Source organism: Entelurus aequoreus, linkage group LG13 (genome assembly GCF_033978785.1).
Source record: "Entelurus aequoreus isolate RoL-2023_Sb linkage group LG13, RoL_Eaeq_v1.1, whole genome shotgun sequence".
In the NCBI taxonomy this organism is placed as follows: domain Eukaryota; kingdom Metazoa; phylum Chordata; class Actinopteri; order Syngnathiformes; family Syngnathidae; genus Entelurus; species Entelurus aequoreus.
In genome coordinates, this window is record NC_084743.1 from 59529449 (window position 1) to 59550197 (window position 20749).

Below are 20749 nucleotides of genomic sequence, written 5' to 3' on the forward strand. Positions count from 1 at the left end.
GCCCGATGCGGTGAGTTATGACCTAATTTTGCGAGGTTGTTTTTTTTTTCAAGTTCCTGAGAGTTGCTTGAAATATAGCTTGTTTGATCACAGCACTTTCTTTGCTTTATTAATGGCCAGCTTGCCGCTGCAGCATCCCCACACTTTTATTTGCTTGTTATTCTTGATGCACAATATCCGGAGTCCCTCTGCCTCTTCAGGATAATTGAAAAGCATATTTGATGGCCCTGGTGTGAATATAGAAGTTCAAACCATGCAGCGGCTTTGAAATAAAGACAGCGCTGTTTTAATGAGTGTCGTCTGTCCCCGCCTAGTCACGTTCCTCTGCAACCGCCCTTCTGCCTCTCGCCGCAGGTCCAGCAGTAACAGCGTGGGTCTGACAATCAGCAGTCTGCTGAAAGAGAAGGAAGGCTCGGAAACGACCAAGTTCACCGTCGACGAGCTGTGTCTCATCTGCAGCATCCTCAGCACCGCTGAGTACTGCCTCGCTACCACGCAGCAGGCACGTATATTCCAAACAGCTACACTCTTTTCTGAATATAGGACAGTATTTTTTTTTTTTACCCCCCCACCGAAAAAACTTTAAAACGAAAGCCTCTATTTAAGGTCTGGGAGTTATGCAGTGGTACCTTGGGGGTACGAGTGGCCCAATTTACGAGTTTTTCGGGATACGCTAATGCGTAGGTGTCCGAAGTGCACATTCTAAGAATACTATTACATGGAGAGAAAAAAAAAAAAAAAGAATAGGAGAGCATAAAGGTGAAATGTAACGAGAACAATTGCCCTAAAGATAATAAAGAATCAAAATTAGAGATGTCTGATAATGGCTTTTTTGCCGATATTCCGACATTGTCCAACTCTTAATTACCGATTCCGATATCAACCGATACCGATATATACCGTATTTTTTGGAGTATAAGTCGCTCCGGAGTATAAGCCGCACCGGCCGAAAATGCATAATAAAGAAGGAAAAAAACCATATATACACTACCGTTCAAAAGTTTGGGGTCACCCAAACAATTTTGTGGCATAGCCTTCATTTCTAAGAACACGAATAGACTGTCGGGTTTCAGATGAAAGTTCTCTTTTTCTGGCCATTTTGAGCGTTTAATTGACCCCACAAATGTGACGCTCCAGAAACTCAATCTGCCCAAAGGAAGGTCAGTTTTGTAGCTTCTGTAACGAGCTAAACTGTTTTCAGATGTGTGAACATGATTGCACAAGGGTTTTCTAATCATCAATTAGCCTTCTGAGCCAATGAGCAAACACATTGTACCATTAGAACACTGGAGTGATAGTTGCTGGAAATGGGCCTCTATACACCTATGTAGATATTGCACCAAAAACCAGACATTTGCAGCTAGAATAGTCATTTGCCACATTAGCAATGTATAGAGTGTATTTCTTTAAAGTTAAGACTAGTTTAAAGTTATCTTCATTGAAAAGTACAGTGCTTTTCCTTCAAAAATAAGGACATTTCAATGTGACCCCAAACTTTTGAACGGTAGTGAACGTCACACTGGAGTATAAGTCGCATTTTTGGGGGAAATGTATTTGATAAAACCCTAAACCAAGAATAGACATTTGAAAGGCAATTTAAAATAAATAAAGAATAGTGAACAACAGGCTGAATAAGTGTACGTTATATGAGGCATAAATAACCAACTGAGAACGTGCCTGGTATGTTAACGTAACATATTATGGTAAGAGTCATTCAAATAACTATAACATATAGAACATGCTATACGTTTACCAAACAATCTGTCACTCCTAATCGCTAAATCCCATGAAATCTTATAGTCTCTTACGTGAATGAGCTAAATAATATTATTGGATATTTTACGGTAATGTGTTAATCATTTCACACATAAGTCGCTCCTGAGTATAAGTCGCACCCCCAGCCAAACTATGAAAAAAACTGCGACTTATAGTCCGAAAAATACGGTACTGTCGTGGAATTAACACGTTATTATGCCTAACTTTGTTGTGATGCCCTGCTGGATGCATTAAACAATGTAACAAGGTTTTCCAAAATAAATCAACTCAAGTTATGGAAAAAAGTGCCAACATGGCACTGCCATGTTTATTATTGAAGTCACAAAGTGCATTATTTTTTTTAACATGCCTCAAAACAGCAGCTTGGAATTTGGGACATGCTCTCCCTGAGAGAGCATGAGGCGGTTGAGGTGGGCGGGATTGGGGGGGTCGGGTTTTTTGGGGGGTAGCGGGGGTGTATATTGTAGCGTCCCGGAAGAGTTAGTGCTGCAAGGGGTTCTGGGTATTTGTTCTGTTGTGTTTATGTTGTGTTACGATGCGGATGTTCTCCCGAAATGTGTTTGTCATTCTTGTTTGGTGTGGGTTCACAGTGTGGCGCATATTTGCAACAGTGTTAAAGTTGTTTATACTGTCACCCTCAGTGTGACCTGTATGGCTGTTGACCAATTATGCGTTGCATTCGCTAGTGTGTGTGAAAAGCCGTAGATATTATGTGATTGGGGCAGCACGCAAAGGCAGTGCCCTTAACGTTTAATGGCGCTCTGTACTTCTCCCTACGTCCGTGTACACAGCTGCGTTTTAAAAAGTCATAAATTTTACTTTTTGAAACCGATACCGATAACTTTGAAACCGATACCGATAATTTCCGATATTACATTTTAAAGCATTTATCGGCCGATAATATCGGTAGCCCGATATTATCAGACATCTCTAATCAAAATCAATATTTTTTATGAATTATTGACCTTGTGAAGGCTCCAGTTACTGTACATCAGTGTTTGTGCCGTCTTTGCTCCACAGTAAGTGAATTAGATAATCTCTTACGGCACACTGGTACCAGTGTGCCGTGAGAGATTATCTAATTTCACCTATTTCCGTAAAAAATATTTTTTGCAAACCAGTAATTATAGTCTGCAAATGATGTGTTGTTGTTGAGTGTCGGTGCTGTCTAGAGCTCGGCAGAGTAACCGTGTAATACTCTTCCATATCAGTAGCTGGCAGCCGGTAGCTAATTGCATTGTAGATGTCGGAAACAGCGGGAGGCAGCGTGCAGGTAAAAAAGTGTCTAATGATTAAACCAAAAATAAACAAAAGGTGAGTGCCCCTAAGAAAAGGCATTGAAGCTTAGGGGAGGCTATGCAGAACGAAACTAAAACTGAACTGGCTACAAAGTAAACAAAAACAGAATGCTGGATGACAGCAAAGACTTACTGTGGAGCAAAGACGGCGTCCACAATGTACATCCGAACATGACAATCAACAATGTCCCCACAAAGAAGGATAAAAACAACTGAAAATTCTTGATTGCTAAAACCAAGTAGATGCGGGTAATATCGCTCAAAGGAAGACCTAAAACTGCCACAGGAAAATACCAAAAAAAGAGTGAAAGCCACCAAAATAGGAGCGCAAGACAAGAACTAAAACACTACACACAAGAAAACAGCAAAAAACTCAAAATAAGTCAGGGCGTGATGTGACAGGTGGTGACAGTACACCTACTTTGAGACAAGAGCTATATTGATGCATGCTTGGTTATGCTTTAAAGTCATATCCAACAATTGCGACAATGACTTTTTACTGATTACTGATTTTTTTAATGATTTCTGCTGGTGGTGTGCCTCTGGATTTTTTCAACGCAAAAAATGTGCCTTAGCTCAAAAAAAGGTGAAAAACACTGCTGTACATCAAATTTTGGGGAAAATATTGCATGTTCTGTGTGATTGCCATTAAAAAACTAGGTTTTATTTAACAAAAGGGCATAAAACAAAAAATATATGAAAACGTTATAATCGATGGATAGATCTGAAGTTGATTTAGAGATTTAGAGGAGCCATATGTAATAATTTAAATGTCAAGTCATCATTAAATGGCCCTGATACGTCAAAAGGCATTAATAAATCATGTTTCAATTTCGAATGCCTCTGTAACTGATAACAGTAGTCCATCCGGGTTATGCTCATTTCAAAATTAGCTTTACAGCCCCGAAATCTTGTTAATGTTTTCATTTCGATGCCCCGTCCTCCACCGTTTCACCAATTAGAAAGTCCGCGAGGGTGTCACATCCAGGTTGCCAGTCACGCACCGCCCTCTTCATCAAGCTACTGCCACTGGTAAAGTTACTAAACATGTCAGACCTTAGTAAATCTCAAAGGCGTCGTTACGGTTCTCAACTTATTCATGACAAAGCCAGGAACAAAACGAGGATTTGTATCGGGGATGCCTTTTGAATAGGGATGTCCGATAATGGCTTTTTGCCGATATCCGATATTCCGATATTGTCCAACTCTTTAATTACCGATACCGATATCAACCGATATATACAGTCTTGAAATTAACACATTATTATGCCTAATTTGGACAACCAGGTATGGTGAAGATAAGGTACTTTTTTAAAAAATTAGTAAAATAAGATAAATAAATTAAAAACATTTTCTTGAATAAAAAAGAAAGTACAACAATATAAAAACAGTTAAATAGAAACTAGTAATGAATGAAAATTAGTAAAATTAACTGTTAAAGGTTAGTACTATTAGTGGACCAGCAGCACGCACAATCATGTGTGCTTACGGACTGTATCCCTTGCAGACTGTATTGATATATATTGATATATAATGTAGGAACCAGAATATTAATAACAGAAAGAAACAACCCTTTTGTGTGAATGAGTGTAAATGGGGGAGGGAGGTTTTTTGGGTTGGTGCACTAATTGTAAGTGTATCTTGTGTTTTTTATGTTGATTTAATAAAAAACAAAACAAAAAAAAACAGATACCGATAATAAAAAAACCGATACCGATAATTTCCGATATTACATTTTAACGCATATATCGGCCGATAATATCGGCAGGCCGATATTATCGGACATCCCTACTTTTGAAAGATGGAGACAATTGAAGGCGGAGAAGATTTTTCTCATCTGACGCCAAACTTGCTAATTTCCTCCTTGATAGGTAAGTAAGGCATTTGGGTTTTCTTATTACTTGTAATAAATGGAAATGGACATTTCGTATGTAAACTATATTGTCCATCACAGTCTATGACCTTGTCTGACAAAGCTATTATGTTCCTGCAACAAATGCTTAGTGTGATGGTGCGTAGCCTACATGTCAATGACACATCGACATGTAGGCTAACAGGGGAAATATATGCCCATTAGCCTCTATGTCGATGTGCAATCTAACTGACATGGCAAAATATATTTTCGACAAATAAAACCGATGTGGATATGGGTAGTGTCGGTGCCTATTTCCTTCTCAATATGCTGAGGAAATGGGTTCCAACATTATCACGGCTGTCATCACGGCAATGTGAAAGGTATGGAGACAGCCAAATCATATGATAAAATAATCCCTCATTCGTGTAGCCTATAGGCATACTTTAGTAAAATGTCTCCTCTTTAGTTTAGGGCAGGGGTCACCAACCTTTTTGAAAGCAAGAGCTACTTCTTGGGTACTGATTAATGCGAAGGGCTACCAGTTTGATACACACTTCAATAAATTGCCAGAAATAGCCAATTTGCTCAATTTACCTGTAACTCTATGTTATTATTAATAATTAATGGTATTTACACTTAATTGAACGGTTTAAAAGAGGAGAAAACACGAAAAAAAATGACAATCACATTTTGAAAGATAGTTTATCTTCAATTTCGACTCTTTAAAATTCAAAATTCAACCGAAAAAAAAGAAGAGAAAAACTAGCTAATTCGAATCTTTTTGAAAATATTAAAAAATAATAATTTATGGAACATCATTAGTAATTTTTCCTGATTAAGATTAATTTTAGAATTTTGATGACATGTTTTAAATAGGTTAACATCCAATCTGCACTTTGTTAGAATATATAACAAATTGGACCAAGCTATATAAGACAAATCATTATTTCTTCTAGATTTTCCAGAACAAAATTTTTAAAAGAAATTCAAAAGACTTTAAAAATAAGATTTAAATTTGATTCTACAGATTTTCTAGATTTGCCAGAATATTTTTTTTGGAATTTTAATCATAATAAGTTTGAAGAAATATTTCACAAATATTCTTCGTCGAAAAAACAGAAGCTAAAATGAAGAATTAAATTAAAATGTATTTATTATTCTTTACAATAAAAAAAATAAATTTACTTGAACATTGATTTAAATTGTCAGGAAAGAAGAGGAAGGAATTTAAAAGGTATATGTGTTTAAAAATCCTAAAATAATTTTTAAGGTTGTATTTGTTCTCTAAAATTGTCTTTCTGAAAGTTATAAGAAGCAAAGTAAAACAATGAATGAATTTATTTAAACAAGTGAAGACCAAGTCTTTAAAATATTTTCTTGGATTTTCAAATTCTATTTGAGTTTTGTCTCTCTTAGAATTAAAAATGTCGGGCAAAGCGAGACCAGCTTGCTAGTAAATAAATACAATTTAAAAAATAGAGGCAGCTCACTGGTAAGTGCTGCTATTTGAGCTATTTTTAGAACAGGCCAGCGGGCTACTCATCTGGTCCTTACGGGCTACCTGGTGCCCGCGGGCACCGCGTTGGTGACCCCTGGTTTAGGGCGTACATTAGGTTGCTAAGCATGCTCTACTTATTTACACCAGTATAACCACTGCTAGCATTGGTTGTAGTTTGTTTTAGTCTGTGTTTCCTGATAGTACGGACAATAACCTTATGATTGCCATTTGTTGTGATATTGTACGCAGGCATGATGTACTTATTCCTGAAAATAACAAATACAAAGAATTGCTATTGCGACATCCAGTGGACACATTTAGAACAGGTGATTCTTTTATTCAAAAATTTCAGGTACATTTTTATACTTGGCAAACTCATCCCGCGGGCCTGATCCGGCCCTCGTGCCGTACGTTTGACACCCCTGATCTAATCGTTTGTTTTTCTTTTGAAAAGACAAGTTGCATGTTAAAATTGTGCTCTTTTGGGGGCCGAGCAACAATGAAATTGATTAAAATCCATTTCAATGGCCGACGCTGTTTCGCAATACACCTTTATGGATGTACGGGCGGCGTCACAGAAGCAATTTATCTCGTATCCCGGGGTATCGCTCGGTCATGCAAATTAGCAGGCAGCACCAAACTACTTCTCCACAAGCGTGACAGAGCTTTTCTTCTTGGAACACACATACACACTCGTGACCTGGAAAGATACAGCCATGAGAGAGAGAGACCGCTCCAAAAAGTCTCTCAAGCCTCGGGCAAGTTAGCCACCAATGAGGGAGGAGTTGTTATGCAGATTTTAAGATAATGTTGTTTTTAATAAAGTAGTCCACTGTCAAGCAAATATGACTGTGATGTATTGCTGTCTACCAGTTGTTATTTCTTGTGATTTAAAACCCATTTAGTATTTCTTATCTTTGACTTTGTCATTTAGAATAATTGTCCAAAAACATCGTACTTGAAAAAAAAGGTTTGTCTGGGTCTTAATTCCGGGTTCTCTGTGGAATTAATGCAATATTTCTACGGCAGCTTTCAGGTCCCTTGACATACGTGTATGTAATATGTATGGATGGATGTATGGATGTATGTATGGATGGATGGATGGATGGATGGATGGATGTATGGATGGATGGATGGATGGATGGATGGATGGATGGATGGATGGATGGATGGTTCGTTGGTTTGTTCGTTGGTTTGTTCGTTGGTTTGTTCGTTGGTTTGTTCGTTGGTTGGTTGGTTGGTTGGTTGGTTGGTTGGTTGGTTGGTTGGTTCGTTGGTTGGTTCGTTGGTTGGTTGGTTCATTTGTTCGTTGGTTCGTTGGTTCGTTGGTTCATTGGTTCGTTGGTTCGTTGGTTGGTTCATTGGTTCGTTCGTTGGTTCGTTGGTTGGTTCGTTGGTTGGTTGGTTCGTTGGTTGGTTCGTTGGTTGGTTCGTTGGTTGGTTGGTTGGTTGGTTGGTTGGTTGGTTGGTTGGTTGGTTGGTTCGTTGGTTCGTTTGTTCGTTGTTTCGTTCATTGTTTCGTTGGTTGTTCCATTGGTTGGTTCGTTGGTTGGTTCGTTGGTTGGTTGGTTCGTTGGTTGGTTCGTTGGTTGGTTCGTTGGTTGGTCCGTTGTTTGGTTCGTTGGTTCGTTGGTTGGTTCGTTGGTTGGTTCGTTGGTTGGTTCGTTAATTGGTTCGTTGGTTTGTTCGTTGGTTTGTTCGTTGGTTCGTTGGTTTGTTCGTTGGTTGGTTGGTTGGTTCGTTGGTTGGTTCGTTGGTTGGTTCGTTGGTTGGTTCGTTGGTTGGTTGGTTCGTTGGTTCGTTCGTTGGTTCGTTAATTGGTTCGTTCGTTGGTTTGTTCGTTGGTTCGTTCGTTGGTTCGTTCGTTGGTTCGTTCGTTGTTCATTGGTTCGTTGGTTTGTTCGTTTGTTCGTTGGTTCGTTGGTTCCTTCGTTCTTTGGTTCCTTCGTTCGTTCTGTTTCGTTCTCCTGCCATACACCGGCAGAGCTTTAATGGACATCTGCTGTGTTTCTTAACAGCTCGAAGAGAAGCTCAAGGAGAAAGTGGACAAAGTCCTGATGGAGAGAATCAACTTGACTGGAGAGATGGATACATTCAGCACGTATGTCACAAATACACTTTCTTTGCTGTTCTTAAATACAGTCGTCCCTCATTTATCCCGGCCAGTTTCTTGATATCGCAAAGGAGGATTGTTGGAAATTGTTTTTAAATGTAATAGTTTAAGCATGAAAAAAAAGTATAGGACATTCTTAATATATTTTTAAACATAACGGAGACTTCTAAACATGAAATAACACCCAAATAGTCATTTTTACACTCGTTTCACCCAATGTAGTAGCTTTCAGCTCAGGGCTGCGGAGAACGTTCATGTTTTCAAGAGCAGGCTTAAGACCCACCTTTTTGATTTGGCTTTTACCTGATAATAATTATTTTATTGAAGTCATTTGTATTTTACTTTTTATCCTATTAGTTATGCAAGATTGTATTTAGTTCTATTTATTTATTATTTATTTACTGTATATTATTTTTTTCTATTAATCTTCATATGTCTTACTTGTATTTTATTCTTTATCTCTATTCATGGTTCTTACTATTTTGCAAGTTTTATTATTTTTACTTCCCGACGTTCCTCAGATGAGCCATCTGCCTCAGGGGTTATCGGCCGTGCTTGTGGGGGCTCTTTTGTGTCAGCGTTCTGGTGGCCGTGGTCTGATGACCTCCTGGTGCAAATGGCTCTTGTGATAGTGTTTACTCACATGTCTCCTCTGTACTCAGTCTGCAATCATTTGTCCATATAGTTGCATATGCGTGTATGTTGTGTGTGTGTGTTTGTGTTTGGTATCTGTGTCCGTGCGTACGTATGTGATTATGAGGGAAATGGGTCACCGAGGTATTGTTTTTAACTTTGTAAAGCACTTTGCGTTGTATATCTTTTATGTATGAAAAGCGCTTTATGAATAAAGTTTGATTGATGGATTGATTGATTGATTAAGCAACAGTGCACTACATAATAAATGAACTACATTCCTCCATAAAAAACAAACAGCTGTGATACATTTCTATACTACTTAAAAGAAAACTGGTTCTGTTTAATAAAATTCTACCCAAAAATGTAATAAAAATGATGGCCGTATTTTGTTGTATAGTGTACTAATGTGACTCCTTGCTGTTCTACCAGTGTGATCTCGAACAGTATCCAGCTCCTTGTTCAAGATCTCGATGCAGCCTGTGACCCCGCTCTCACTGCAATGAGCAAGGTCGGCCTTTACCGTCTGTTAATGTCCACCTTTGCAACAAACGCAATGACATCATGCTTTCGCTTGGCCCTCCCAGATGCCGTGGCAGAGTGTGGAGCATGTCGGTGACCAGAGTCCCTACGTGACTTCCATCATCATGCACATAAAGCAGAATGTGCCCATCATCAGAGACAACCTGGCCTCCACGCGCAAATACTTCACACAATTCTGCATCAAGTTCACAAAGTAACACATATTTTGGTACTCTGTCGGCCTGAAGCGAAGAGGCGTCAACTCTGTTTGTCACCTCTCTCTCTTCTAGTTCTTTCATCCCCAAGTTTATCAACCACTTGTTCCGGTGTAAGCCTATCAGCATGGTGGGAGCAGAACAAGTACGTTTACGCATGATTTTCTAATTTTAGGTCGCCATCTCAGGCACATTGCCGTGTGCAGGTGTACTGAGTGTCAGTTTATTTAATTGACTTGATGCATGTTCCTCCTCACCAGCTCCTCCTGGACACACACTCCTTAAAGACCGTCCTGCTGGATCTGCCCTCCATAGGCTCGCAGGTGCTACGCAAGGCGCCTGCCAGCTACACCAAGATTGTGGTGAAGGGCATGACTCGAGCAGAGATGATACTTAAGGTGAGCAACTGTGGTACTTTACATCAGTGGTTCTCAAATGGGGGTACGCGTACCCCTGGGGGTACTTGAAGGTATGCCAAGGGGTACGTGAGATTTTTTTAAAATATTCTAAAAATAGCAACAATTCAAAAATCCTTTATAAATATATTTATTGAATAAAACTTTAACAAAATAAATGTTTAAAATTAAGTTCATGAATCCAGATGGATCTCTATTACAATCCCCAAAGGGTGCACTTTAAGTTGATGATTACTTCTATGTGTAGAAATCTTTATTTATAATTGAATCACCTGTTTATTTTTAAACAAGTTTTTAGTTATTTTTATACCTTTTTTTCCAAATAGTTCAAGAAAGACCACTACAAATTAGCAATATTTTGCACTGTTATACAATTTAATAAATCAGAAACTGATGACATAGTGCTGTATTTTACTTTTTTTTCTCTTTTTTTCAACCAAAAATGCTTTGCTCTGATTAGGGGGTACTTGAATTAAAAAATGTTCACAGGGGGACATCACTGAAAAAAGGTTGAGAACCACTGCTTTACATTACTGCTGCGATAAAGACATTCAATACAAATTAGCTAAATTTTTGAAAAAGACCTTCACTTTTTGTGGAATTTTGCCCATTGGAACACACGTCCTTTCCTTTTGTGTTTTAAATACCGTAAATTCCTGACTAAAAGCCGCTACTTATTTCTACAGATGTCCGATAATGGCTTGTTTGCCGATATCCGATATTCCCCAACTCTTAATTACCGATTCCGATATCAACCGATACCGATATACACTACCGTTCAAAAGTTTGGGGTCACCCAAACAATTTTGTGGAATAGCCTTCATTTCTAAGAACAAGAATAGACTGTCGAGTTTCAGATGAAAGTTCTCTTTTTCTGGCCATTTTGAGCGTTTAATTGACCCCACAAATGTGATGCTCCAGAAACTCAATCTGCTCAAAGGAAGGTCAGTTTTGTAGCTTCTGTAACGAGCTAAACTGTTTTCAGATGTGTGAACATGATTGCACAAGGGTTTTCTAATCATCAATTAGCCTTCTGAGCCAATGAGCAAACACATTGTACCATTAGAACACTGGAATGATAGTTGCTGGAAATGGGCCTCTATACACCTATGTAGATATTGCACCAAAAACCAGACATTTGCAGCTAGAATAGTCATTTACCACATTAGCAATGTATAGAGTGTATTTCTTTAAAGTTAAGACTAGTTTAAAGTTATCTTCATTGAAAAGTACAGTGCTTTTCCTTCAAAAATAAGGACATTTCAATGTGACCCCAAACTTTTGAACGGTAGTGTATACAGTCGTGGAATTAACACATCATTATGCCTAATTTTGTTGTGATGCCCCGCTGGATGCATTAAACAATGTAACAAGGTTTTCCAAAACAAATCAACTCAAGTTATGGAAAAAAAATGCCAACATGGCACTGCCATATTTATTATTGAAGTCACAAAGTGCATTATTTTTTTTAACATGCCTCAAAACAGCAGCTTGGAATTTGGGACATGCTCTCCCTGAGAAAGCATGAGGAGGTTGAAGTGGGCGGGGTTAAGGTGGGGGGGCAGGGGTGGTTGGGTAGCGGGGGGTGTATATTGTAGCGTCCCGGAAGAGTTAGTGCTGCAAGGGATTTGTGTTTATGTTGTGTTACGGTGCGGATGTTCTCCCGAAATGTGTTTGATCACCCCCTGGGAGGTGAGGGGAGCAGTGAGCAGTGAGCAGCAGCGGTGCCCGCGTCCGGGAATCATTTTTGGTGATTTAAGCCCCAATTCCAACCCTTGATGCTGAGTGCCAAGCAGGGAGGTAATGGGTCCCATTTTTATAGTCTTTGGTATGACTCGTATAGTAAGAATTACCGTATGTTTCGGACTATAAGGCGCACTTAAAATCCTTTCTATTTCTCTAAAATTGACAGTGCGCCTTGTAACCCGGTGCGCCTAATGTACGGAATAATTCTGGTTGACCTCGAAGCAATTTTAATTGGTACATGGTGTAATGATAAGTGTGACCAGTAGATGGCAGTCACACATAAGAGATACGTGTAGACTGCAATATGACGCCAGTCAACAACACCAAAACCTTAAATGCTCCATTGAAAATATAGAACATTGAACACGGCACTCTAAAAACTGTCAAAATGTTTTAGTATGACTTTGACGCCGCACCGCTTGATTGATTGTCGGACCATTACGGCTACAGTAGTCAGAGATACAAGTATTACTATGGGGTGTGTATAAGGACCCCAAAATGGCACCCATTAGCAGACATATCTGGCGTTTTGTTTCACAATATTATGCAAAACCAACTTTTCTTACCTTCTGGTACCTGCTGATGTGTATTGGAGATCTGCATAAGTCCTGAAAATTTGCGCACGTCCGCCACTGTAGCCCGCGCCGATGCCGTAGTCGATAAGCTTCTTCTTTATCACTATCTTCTTGTTTTGACCAAGGAACCACCACACTGCAAAAAGTCAGTGTTCAAAAACAAGAAAAAAAAATACAAAAATGAGGGGTATTTTATTTGAACTAAGCAAAATTATCTGCTAATAGAACAAGAAAATTTGGCTTGTCAAGACTTTCCAAAACAAGTAAAATTAGTAACTCAATGAACCCAAAAATACCTTAAAATAAGTATATTCTCACTAATAACAAGTGCACTTTTCTTGGTAGAAAAAAAAGGAGACATTTTTGCTCAATATGTTGAAAAATATTCTTAAATTAAGTAAATGCTAGTGCCATTATCTTGACATAATGATATGCGCTCTGCATCGTGGTTTTTTTTTCATGCTTGAAGTAAGAAATTATTACTTTAAAAAAGTAGTTTTAAACGTGCAAGTGTTAATAACACAGCTTTGCATCAGTTGATATTCTAGTTTCAAGCATGTTTTACTCAATATAGGTCATAAAATCTCAGCAACAAGCTGTAATATTTTACTGAGATAATTTAGGACCAAAACCCTTAAAACAAGTAAAACACTCTAACATAAAATCTGCTTAGTGAGAAGAATTATCTTATCAGACAGAAAATAAGCAAATATCACCCTTATTTGAGATATTTAATCTTACTTAGATTTCAGTTTTGCAGTGCATTACATGTTATGTAGACCACAAGGAAATGTTTTAAATTTAGAAAAAAATCATAATATCACCCCTTTAATGCGCCTTATAATCCGGTGCGCCTTTTGTATGAAAAAAAGACCTGAATAGACCCGCTTATCGGCAGTGCGCCTTATAATCCGGTGCGCCCTATGGTCCAGAAAATACGGTACTGTAAGTGCACATTTTGAAAGTTTGCAATACTAACCGATAATGTAGAAAACGCACTCGTAAACAACTTAACATTCTGCAACAATTCACTCTTCTTCAGTCTAGCCAGTTGTTTGAACAAACAAGCTTGTTTACCTCTTCAGATGACAATGCTGATCCATTTTTTTGGTACAACGCCACCCCAGCTCTTTGTGACTACTTACAGATGTCCAATGTTGTCCAGTAAGCAAAAGCAATCCACATGCAGCCAGTAGTTGCAACTTGACACTCTTGTTTGTGTAGTACAGCTGGTTCATTCTTGCTGTAATAGTGTATTATACGACAGATCTGAATGAAATCTTCTCGCAGGACTTGGGTCTTCACAGGTGTTAGATGTCCTCCATGCGGTGGCTGTCCGTTTTTAGCAAAGGCATACAGTATGTTTAACTGACCTGTGGTGCTTTTGTTGACAACATTGACGCAGGTAAACCGCCCGCGTAGCGTGTTGTCAATATAGCATCAGTGTTTCCCATAAACTGCCAAGATACTTGTGGCGGTGGGGGCGTGGCTATGGGCGTGGTTACCATGACATCATCGAGTAATTTGCATAATTTACTACAATGATATGATTTTCTCTAAAAAGGCTCAAAAAATGTATACTTACTAATTAATAATAACAGTTTTGTTTTAAACGTCCATCCATCCATCCATTTTACAATATAATTACAACACTTTATGTACATATTTATATACAGATTTGAACAATAAGTTATTCACTGAAATATATTTATTAATTGTGGTTCTTACAAAAAATATATCTTATAAAATATAAAAGCTAAAATGTCTCTTAAAGCTCTGCCCCTTTAATTAGTGCACACTAAATAATTTAACTTTAGCCTACTACTACAACCATATTATTTACCAGCAACATAAAGTGAAACAGAGGCAGAGGTGTCCTGCCAAAGTCAGTAACAAATAAACAGAAAACAGTAGTGGTCAAATACAAATAAGGCAACAAGAGAAGTATCCTACACTTCTCTTTTGTAAAGTAAATCTGAACAGCCTATATGGGCATCTACATCAACTATATGATTTGCCTGAGAAGCTGGACAGGACAAAAAAAATATATATATATATATATATATATATATATATATATATATATATATTTTTTTTTTTTTTTTTTTTTTAATTTGTGGCGGGCCTGCCACAAATAAATGAATGTGTGGGAAACAATGAGCATTCATGCTATCGGCGCCATCCTCGAGTACGTGTTTCGCTTTAAGATGGTATTTTAAACTCAGAGGTGGGTAGTAACGCGCTCCGTAACTCCGTTACATCTACTTGAGTAACTTTTGGGATAAATTGTACTTCTAAGAGTAGTTTTAATGCAACATACTTTTACTTTTACTTGAGTATATTTATAGAGAAGAAACGCTACTTTTACTCCGCTCCATTTATCTACATTCAACTCGCTACTGATTTTTTTTGATCTGTTAATGCACGCTTTGTTTGTTTTGGTTTCTCAGACAAACCTTCAAAGTAGGATCATGCCTGCGTTTCACCAATCAAATACAGTCACTGGTGACGTTTGACTCCGTTTCACCAATCAAATACAGTCACTGGTGACGTTTGACTCCGTTTCACCAATCAAATACAGTCACTGGTGACGTTTGACTCCGTTTCACCAATCAATTACAGTCACTGGTGACGTTTGACTCCGTTTCACCAATCAAATACAGTCACTGGTGACGTTTGACTCTGTTTCACCAATCAAATACAGTCACTGGTGACGTTTGACTACGTTTCACCAATCAAATACAGTCACTGGTGACATTTGACTCCGTTTCACCAATCAAATACAGTCACTGGTGACGTTTGACTCCGTTTCACCAATCAATTACAGTCACTGGTGACGTTTGACTCCGTTTCACCAATCAAATACAGTCACTGGTGACGTTTGACTCTGTTTCACCAATCAAATACAGTCACTGGTGACGTTTGACTCCGTTTCACCAATCAAACAGAGCCAGGCGGTCACATGATTAACAAGCTTAAGCTTACATGAACTCAACGTCAAATATGAGGAAGCACATGGCGGTAAGTAACGTTGGTAGATATTTTGGCTGTCACCGTAGGCAGATGTTACCTTCCCTGCAATGAATCACTGTCAAATGTACATTAGTGTGGGTATAAATTATTAACGTACTGCAGCCTCATAGACAAACAGAGACACACACACTCACAGGCACGGTCGCACACGCACTCACGCATGCACAGAAACACCAACCAGAAGTGCACAGTGTGTTCCCAGGTTCACCGTGCAGCCCACACCTATCAGTTTATGGTTTGCGTAAAGGCTAACTTGTTATTTTCCTTTGTAATCTCTGCCTACTGAGCCTATGGTGCTGTTAAGTTATTGTGGCTCAATTTGCCTTCATTTTTTTATGTTAATGTATTATTATTTAATATATATTATTGTTTTAGTTGCTTAAGAGATATTCCTGGCTCTGAATCTGCTCATTGCTATTTTTATGTTTTTGTGCATTATTTGTTGCCGTCATCATTAAACGAACAGTTACTCAGTACTTGAGGAGTTTTTTCACAACATACTTTTTACTTTTACTCAAGTAAATATTTGGGTGACTACTCCTTACTTTTACTTGAGTAATAAATCTCTAAAGTAACAGTACTACTCTACCCACCTCTGCTTAAACTTGATATGAACATTTGCGGCATGATTTATATCCTAGCAGTGTTTCCCACACATTCATTTATTTGTGGCGGCCCGCCACGAAAGAATTACGTCCGCCACAAATAAAAAATAAATAAATCATTTTTATTTTTTTTATTTTTTTTTGTCCTATCCAGCTTCTCAGGCAAATCATATAGTTGATGTAGATGCCCATATAGGCTGTTCAGATTTACTTTACAAAAGAGAAGTGTAGGATACTTCTCTTGTTGCCTTATTTGTATTTGACCACTACTGTTTTCTGTTTATTTGTTACTGACTGTGGCAGGACACCTCTGCCTCTGTTTCACTTTATGTTGCTGGTAAATAATATGGTTGTAGTAGTAGGCTAAAGTTAAATTATTTAGTATGCACTAATTAAAGGGGCAGAGCTTTAAGAGACATTTTAGCTTTTATATTTTATAAGATGTATTTTTTATAAGAACCACAATTAATAAATATATTTCAGTGAATAACTTATTTTTCAAATCTGTATATAAATATGTACATAAAGAGTTGCGATTATATTATAAAATGGATTGATGGATGGACGTTTTAAACAAAACTGTTATTATTAATTAGTAAGTATACATTTTTTGAGCCTTTTTAGAGAAAATCATATCATTGTAGTAAATTATGCAAATTACTCGATGATGTCATGGTGACCACACCCCCACCGCCACAGGTATCTTGGCAGTTTATGGGAAACACTGCCTAGCATTAACTTTTACTAACTCAAAGGCAATATAGAGCCAGTGTGAGCAAGGCGATGTGTCACTATGCCAAAAAAGTAGTTCCTCTGTGTTAGTTCTTACAATAACAATGTCGCTATGGCTTGTTTAATGTAAATTGAGCGTTGTTGGCGGGCTTTTTTTTTTTGCACGCTTTATAGGTGTAATAGATGAATAGTTAGCTGTCTTGTACTGGCAGATTTTTACCAATTAGAGGGGGAAAAAGAGTGTTCTTGTCCTAACAAGTTTTGTGTATAATATACAAATCTAAAAAAAAAAAGTGTTGTTACCATTTGACATGTCAAATTGTAAAGCAACACTTTGTTTTGGCTCCTTCTTTGGATGAATGTTTGAAATAAACACGCTCTTGAAGCCAGTTTAAACAGTTTACCTTTTCCCACATAAACTCAAAACAACGCGGTTCAGATTTGAGTGGAGCATAGTGGCACACACACTATCAATCTTTATGGGGCACTTTAAAATGTTATGACAGATATAACCGGTGTGGTTAAAGCGTGCTCGTCATGTCAACTAAGGAATGGGTTTTCTGACCTTTTAAAGGCATGGAACTTTAAATAGATCATTTTTGTGTTACAGCTTGATCGACCGCCCCATAGTACACCTTCTCTTGGCCATTTAACAGATGTAAGAATCTGTCGTTCCCATACAAACCATTACATTACCACTTGAGCAAGACTCGCCTGCATTCAACTGTTTTTTTACTGATTGAGTGTCTAAAATGAATCTCAATCTCATGAATCTTTGAATCTCAGTAAAACTAAAATAATGCTTTTTGGTAACAGTAGAAAAGAGCATTATACACGAATACAAATAGACGGAGTAGACATTGAAAGTAGAGATGTCCGATAAATGCTTTAAAATGTACAGTAGTATCGGAAGTTATCGGTATCGTTTTCTTTATTGTCGGTATCGTTTTTTTTTGTTTTGTTTTTTTTTTCTATTAAATCAACATAAAAAAACACAAGATACACTTACAATTAGTGCACCAACCCAAAAAACCTCCCTCCCCCATTTATACTCATTCACACAAAAGGGTTGTTTCTTTCTGTTATTAATATTCTGGTTCCTACATTATATATCAATATATATCAATACAGTCTGCAAGGGATACAGTCCGTAAGCACACATGATTGTGCGTGCTGCTGGTCCACTAATAATACTAACCTTTAACAGTTAATTTTACTACATTTTCATTAATTACTAGTTTCTATGTAACTGTTTTTATATTGTTTTACTTTCTTTTTTATTCAAGAAAATGTTTTTGATTTATGTATCTTATTTTATTTTATAATTTTTTTAAAAAAGGACCTTATCTTCACCATACCTGGTTGTCCAAATTAGGTCATAATAATGTGTTAATTCCACGACTGTATATATCGGTATCAGTTGATATCGGTATCGGTAATTAAGAGTTGGACAATATCGGAATATTTGATATCGGCAAAAAAGCCATTATCGGACATCCCTAATTGAAAGGGTAAAAGAAACCAGATTTTTGGGAGTATTGATAGTTTATAAAATGAACTGGAAATCTCATATACAAAATATACAACATAAGGTGGCAAAAAACATTTCAATAATGAATAAAGCAAAATACTTCCTGGGCCAAAAATCACTTCATATTCTCTACTGCTCGCTAGTGTTACCATATCTGAGTTATTGTGCAGAAATATGGGGAAATAACTACAAATGTGCGCTACATTCGTTAACCGTGTTACAAAAAAGATTAATTAGACTGATACATAATGTTGGATATAGAGAACATACAAAACCTTTATTTATTGAGTCAAAAATAATAAAGTTCGATGATTTGGTAAAATTGCAAACAGCTAAAATTACGTACAAAGCAAACTATAACCTGCTGCCAAAGAATGTACAACAATTCTTCAACTAAAGAGGAGAAATATAACCTTAGAGGAAAATCTCATTTAAAACATTTAGAACCTTTAGCATAACAGTATGTGGAATTAAATGATGGAATGGATTAAGTAAAGAAGTTAAACATTGTACTGATATGATCCAGTTTAAGAGGTTGTTCAAATTAATAGTGCTTACAAAGTACAAAGAAGAATTATGAGAAATACTTTCAACATTATTGAAAGTAACATATTCTTCATCTCAGTATGTTAATAATGACTGACTTAATTATATAATACAAAACTGTTGTATTACTCATTCACGGATGTCATTTTACTATAAAAAAAAGTCAGTAAATGAATGTATATATTTGTAAACGCTCTGAAGTGGGAAAGGGGTAGGATTTAATAAGCTTTGCTTCTTCCTACTCCTTTTCGGACATTATGTAAAGTGAAATGATATGAAATTGTTTGATGTATTATGCTGTAAGTGTGTTCATGTTCGAAATAAACTAAAGAAAGAAAGAAAATTAGAAGAAGAAAAACAAACAATGGTTGTTACCAGTAGTCACATCAAAGGCAGACTTCTCCCTTCTTATAGTCTTTATTTTGTATTGTTCAGAGAACCATTGTTCTCCACAGTAGACATTTTGGTGTATTTATTTTGTCAGAATTATAGGAATGCTCTGCTGTTTTTAAGGACCTGCAAAAATGTCACTCTCTCACAAGTTTTTTTTAACTGAACTTGCGGGCTCACCAGTTAAATACCCCACATGGTGAAAAAGCCAAGACTTCGGATTTTGAGAAAAAAAACGAATTGAGATTTTTCTCAACAAAATTGCGATTGCGATTCGATTTGCCATTTTTATATTTTATAAATTTTTATGAATAAAACTGCGAATTTTGAGGACAAAAAACTACCGTATTTTTCGGAGTATAAGTCGCTCCGGAGTATAAGTCGCACCGGCCGATAATGCATAATAAAGATGGAAAAAAGCATATATAAGTCGCACTGGAGTATAAGTCGCATTTTTTGGGGACATTTGTTTGATAAAACCCAACACCAAGAATAGACATTTGAAAGGCAATTTAAAATAAATAAAGAATAGTGAACAACAGGCTGAATAAGTGTACGTTATATGAGGCATAAATAACCAACTGAGAAGGTGCCTGGTATGTTAACGTAACATATTATGGTGAGAGTCATTCAAAGAACTACAAACCCCGTTTGTAAACTTCCATATGAGTTGGGAAATTATGTTAGATGTAAATATAAACTGAATACAATGATTTGCAAATCATTTTCAACCCATATTTAGTTGAATGTGCTACAAAGACAACATATTTGATGTTCAAACTGATAAACATTTTTTTTTTTGCAAATAATCATTAACTTTAGAATTTGATGCCAGCATACGTGACAAAGAAGTTGGCAAAGGTGGCAATAAATACTGATAAAGTTGAGGAATGCTCATCAAACACTTATTTGGAACATCCCACAGGTGTGCAGGCTAATTGGGAACAGGTGGGTGCCATGATTGGGTATAAAAGTAGATTCCATGAAATGCTCAGTCATTCACAAACAAGGATGGGGCGAGGGTCACCACTTTGTCAACAAATGCCTGAGCAAATTGTTGAACAGTTTAAGAAAAACCTTTCTCAACCAGCTATTGCAAGGAATTTAGGGATTTCACCATCTACGCTCCGTAATATCATCAAAGGGTTCAGAGAATCTGGAGAAATCACTGCACGTAAGCAGCTAAGCCCGTGACCTTCCATCCCTCAGCCTGTACTGCATCAACAAGCCACATCAGTGTGAAAAGGATATCACCACATGGGCTC

The 20749-nt window shown here is 37.3% G+C and overlaps 1 protein-coding gene across 2 annotated transcripts in view; it reads left to right on the plus strand.

The window, feature by feature from the left end:
* The window catches only part of vps53 (VPS53 subunit of GARP complex), a 104297-nt gene that overhangs the window by 65547 nt on the left and 18001 nt on the right, over positions 1–20749 (plus strand). For both annotated transcript variants that reach the window (XM_062068664.1, XM_062068663.1), the window contains exons 15-20: positions 355–502; positions 8446–8528; positions 9606–9684; positions 9761–9909; positions 9986–10055; positions 10171–10308. In XM_062068664.1, coding sequence (XP_061924648.1) covers positions 355–502; positions 8446–8528; positions 9606–9684; positions 9761–9909; positions 9986–10055; positions 10171–10308 — 667 coding nt within the window. The remainder of the gene's footprint in view (positions 1–354; positions 503–8445; positions 8529–9605; positions 9685–9760; positions 9910–9985; positions 10056–10170; positions 10309–20749) is intronic.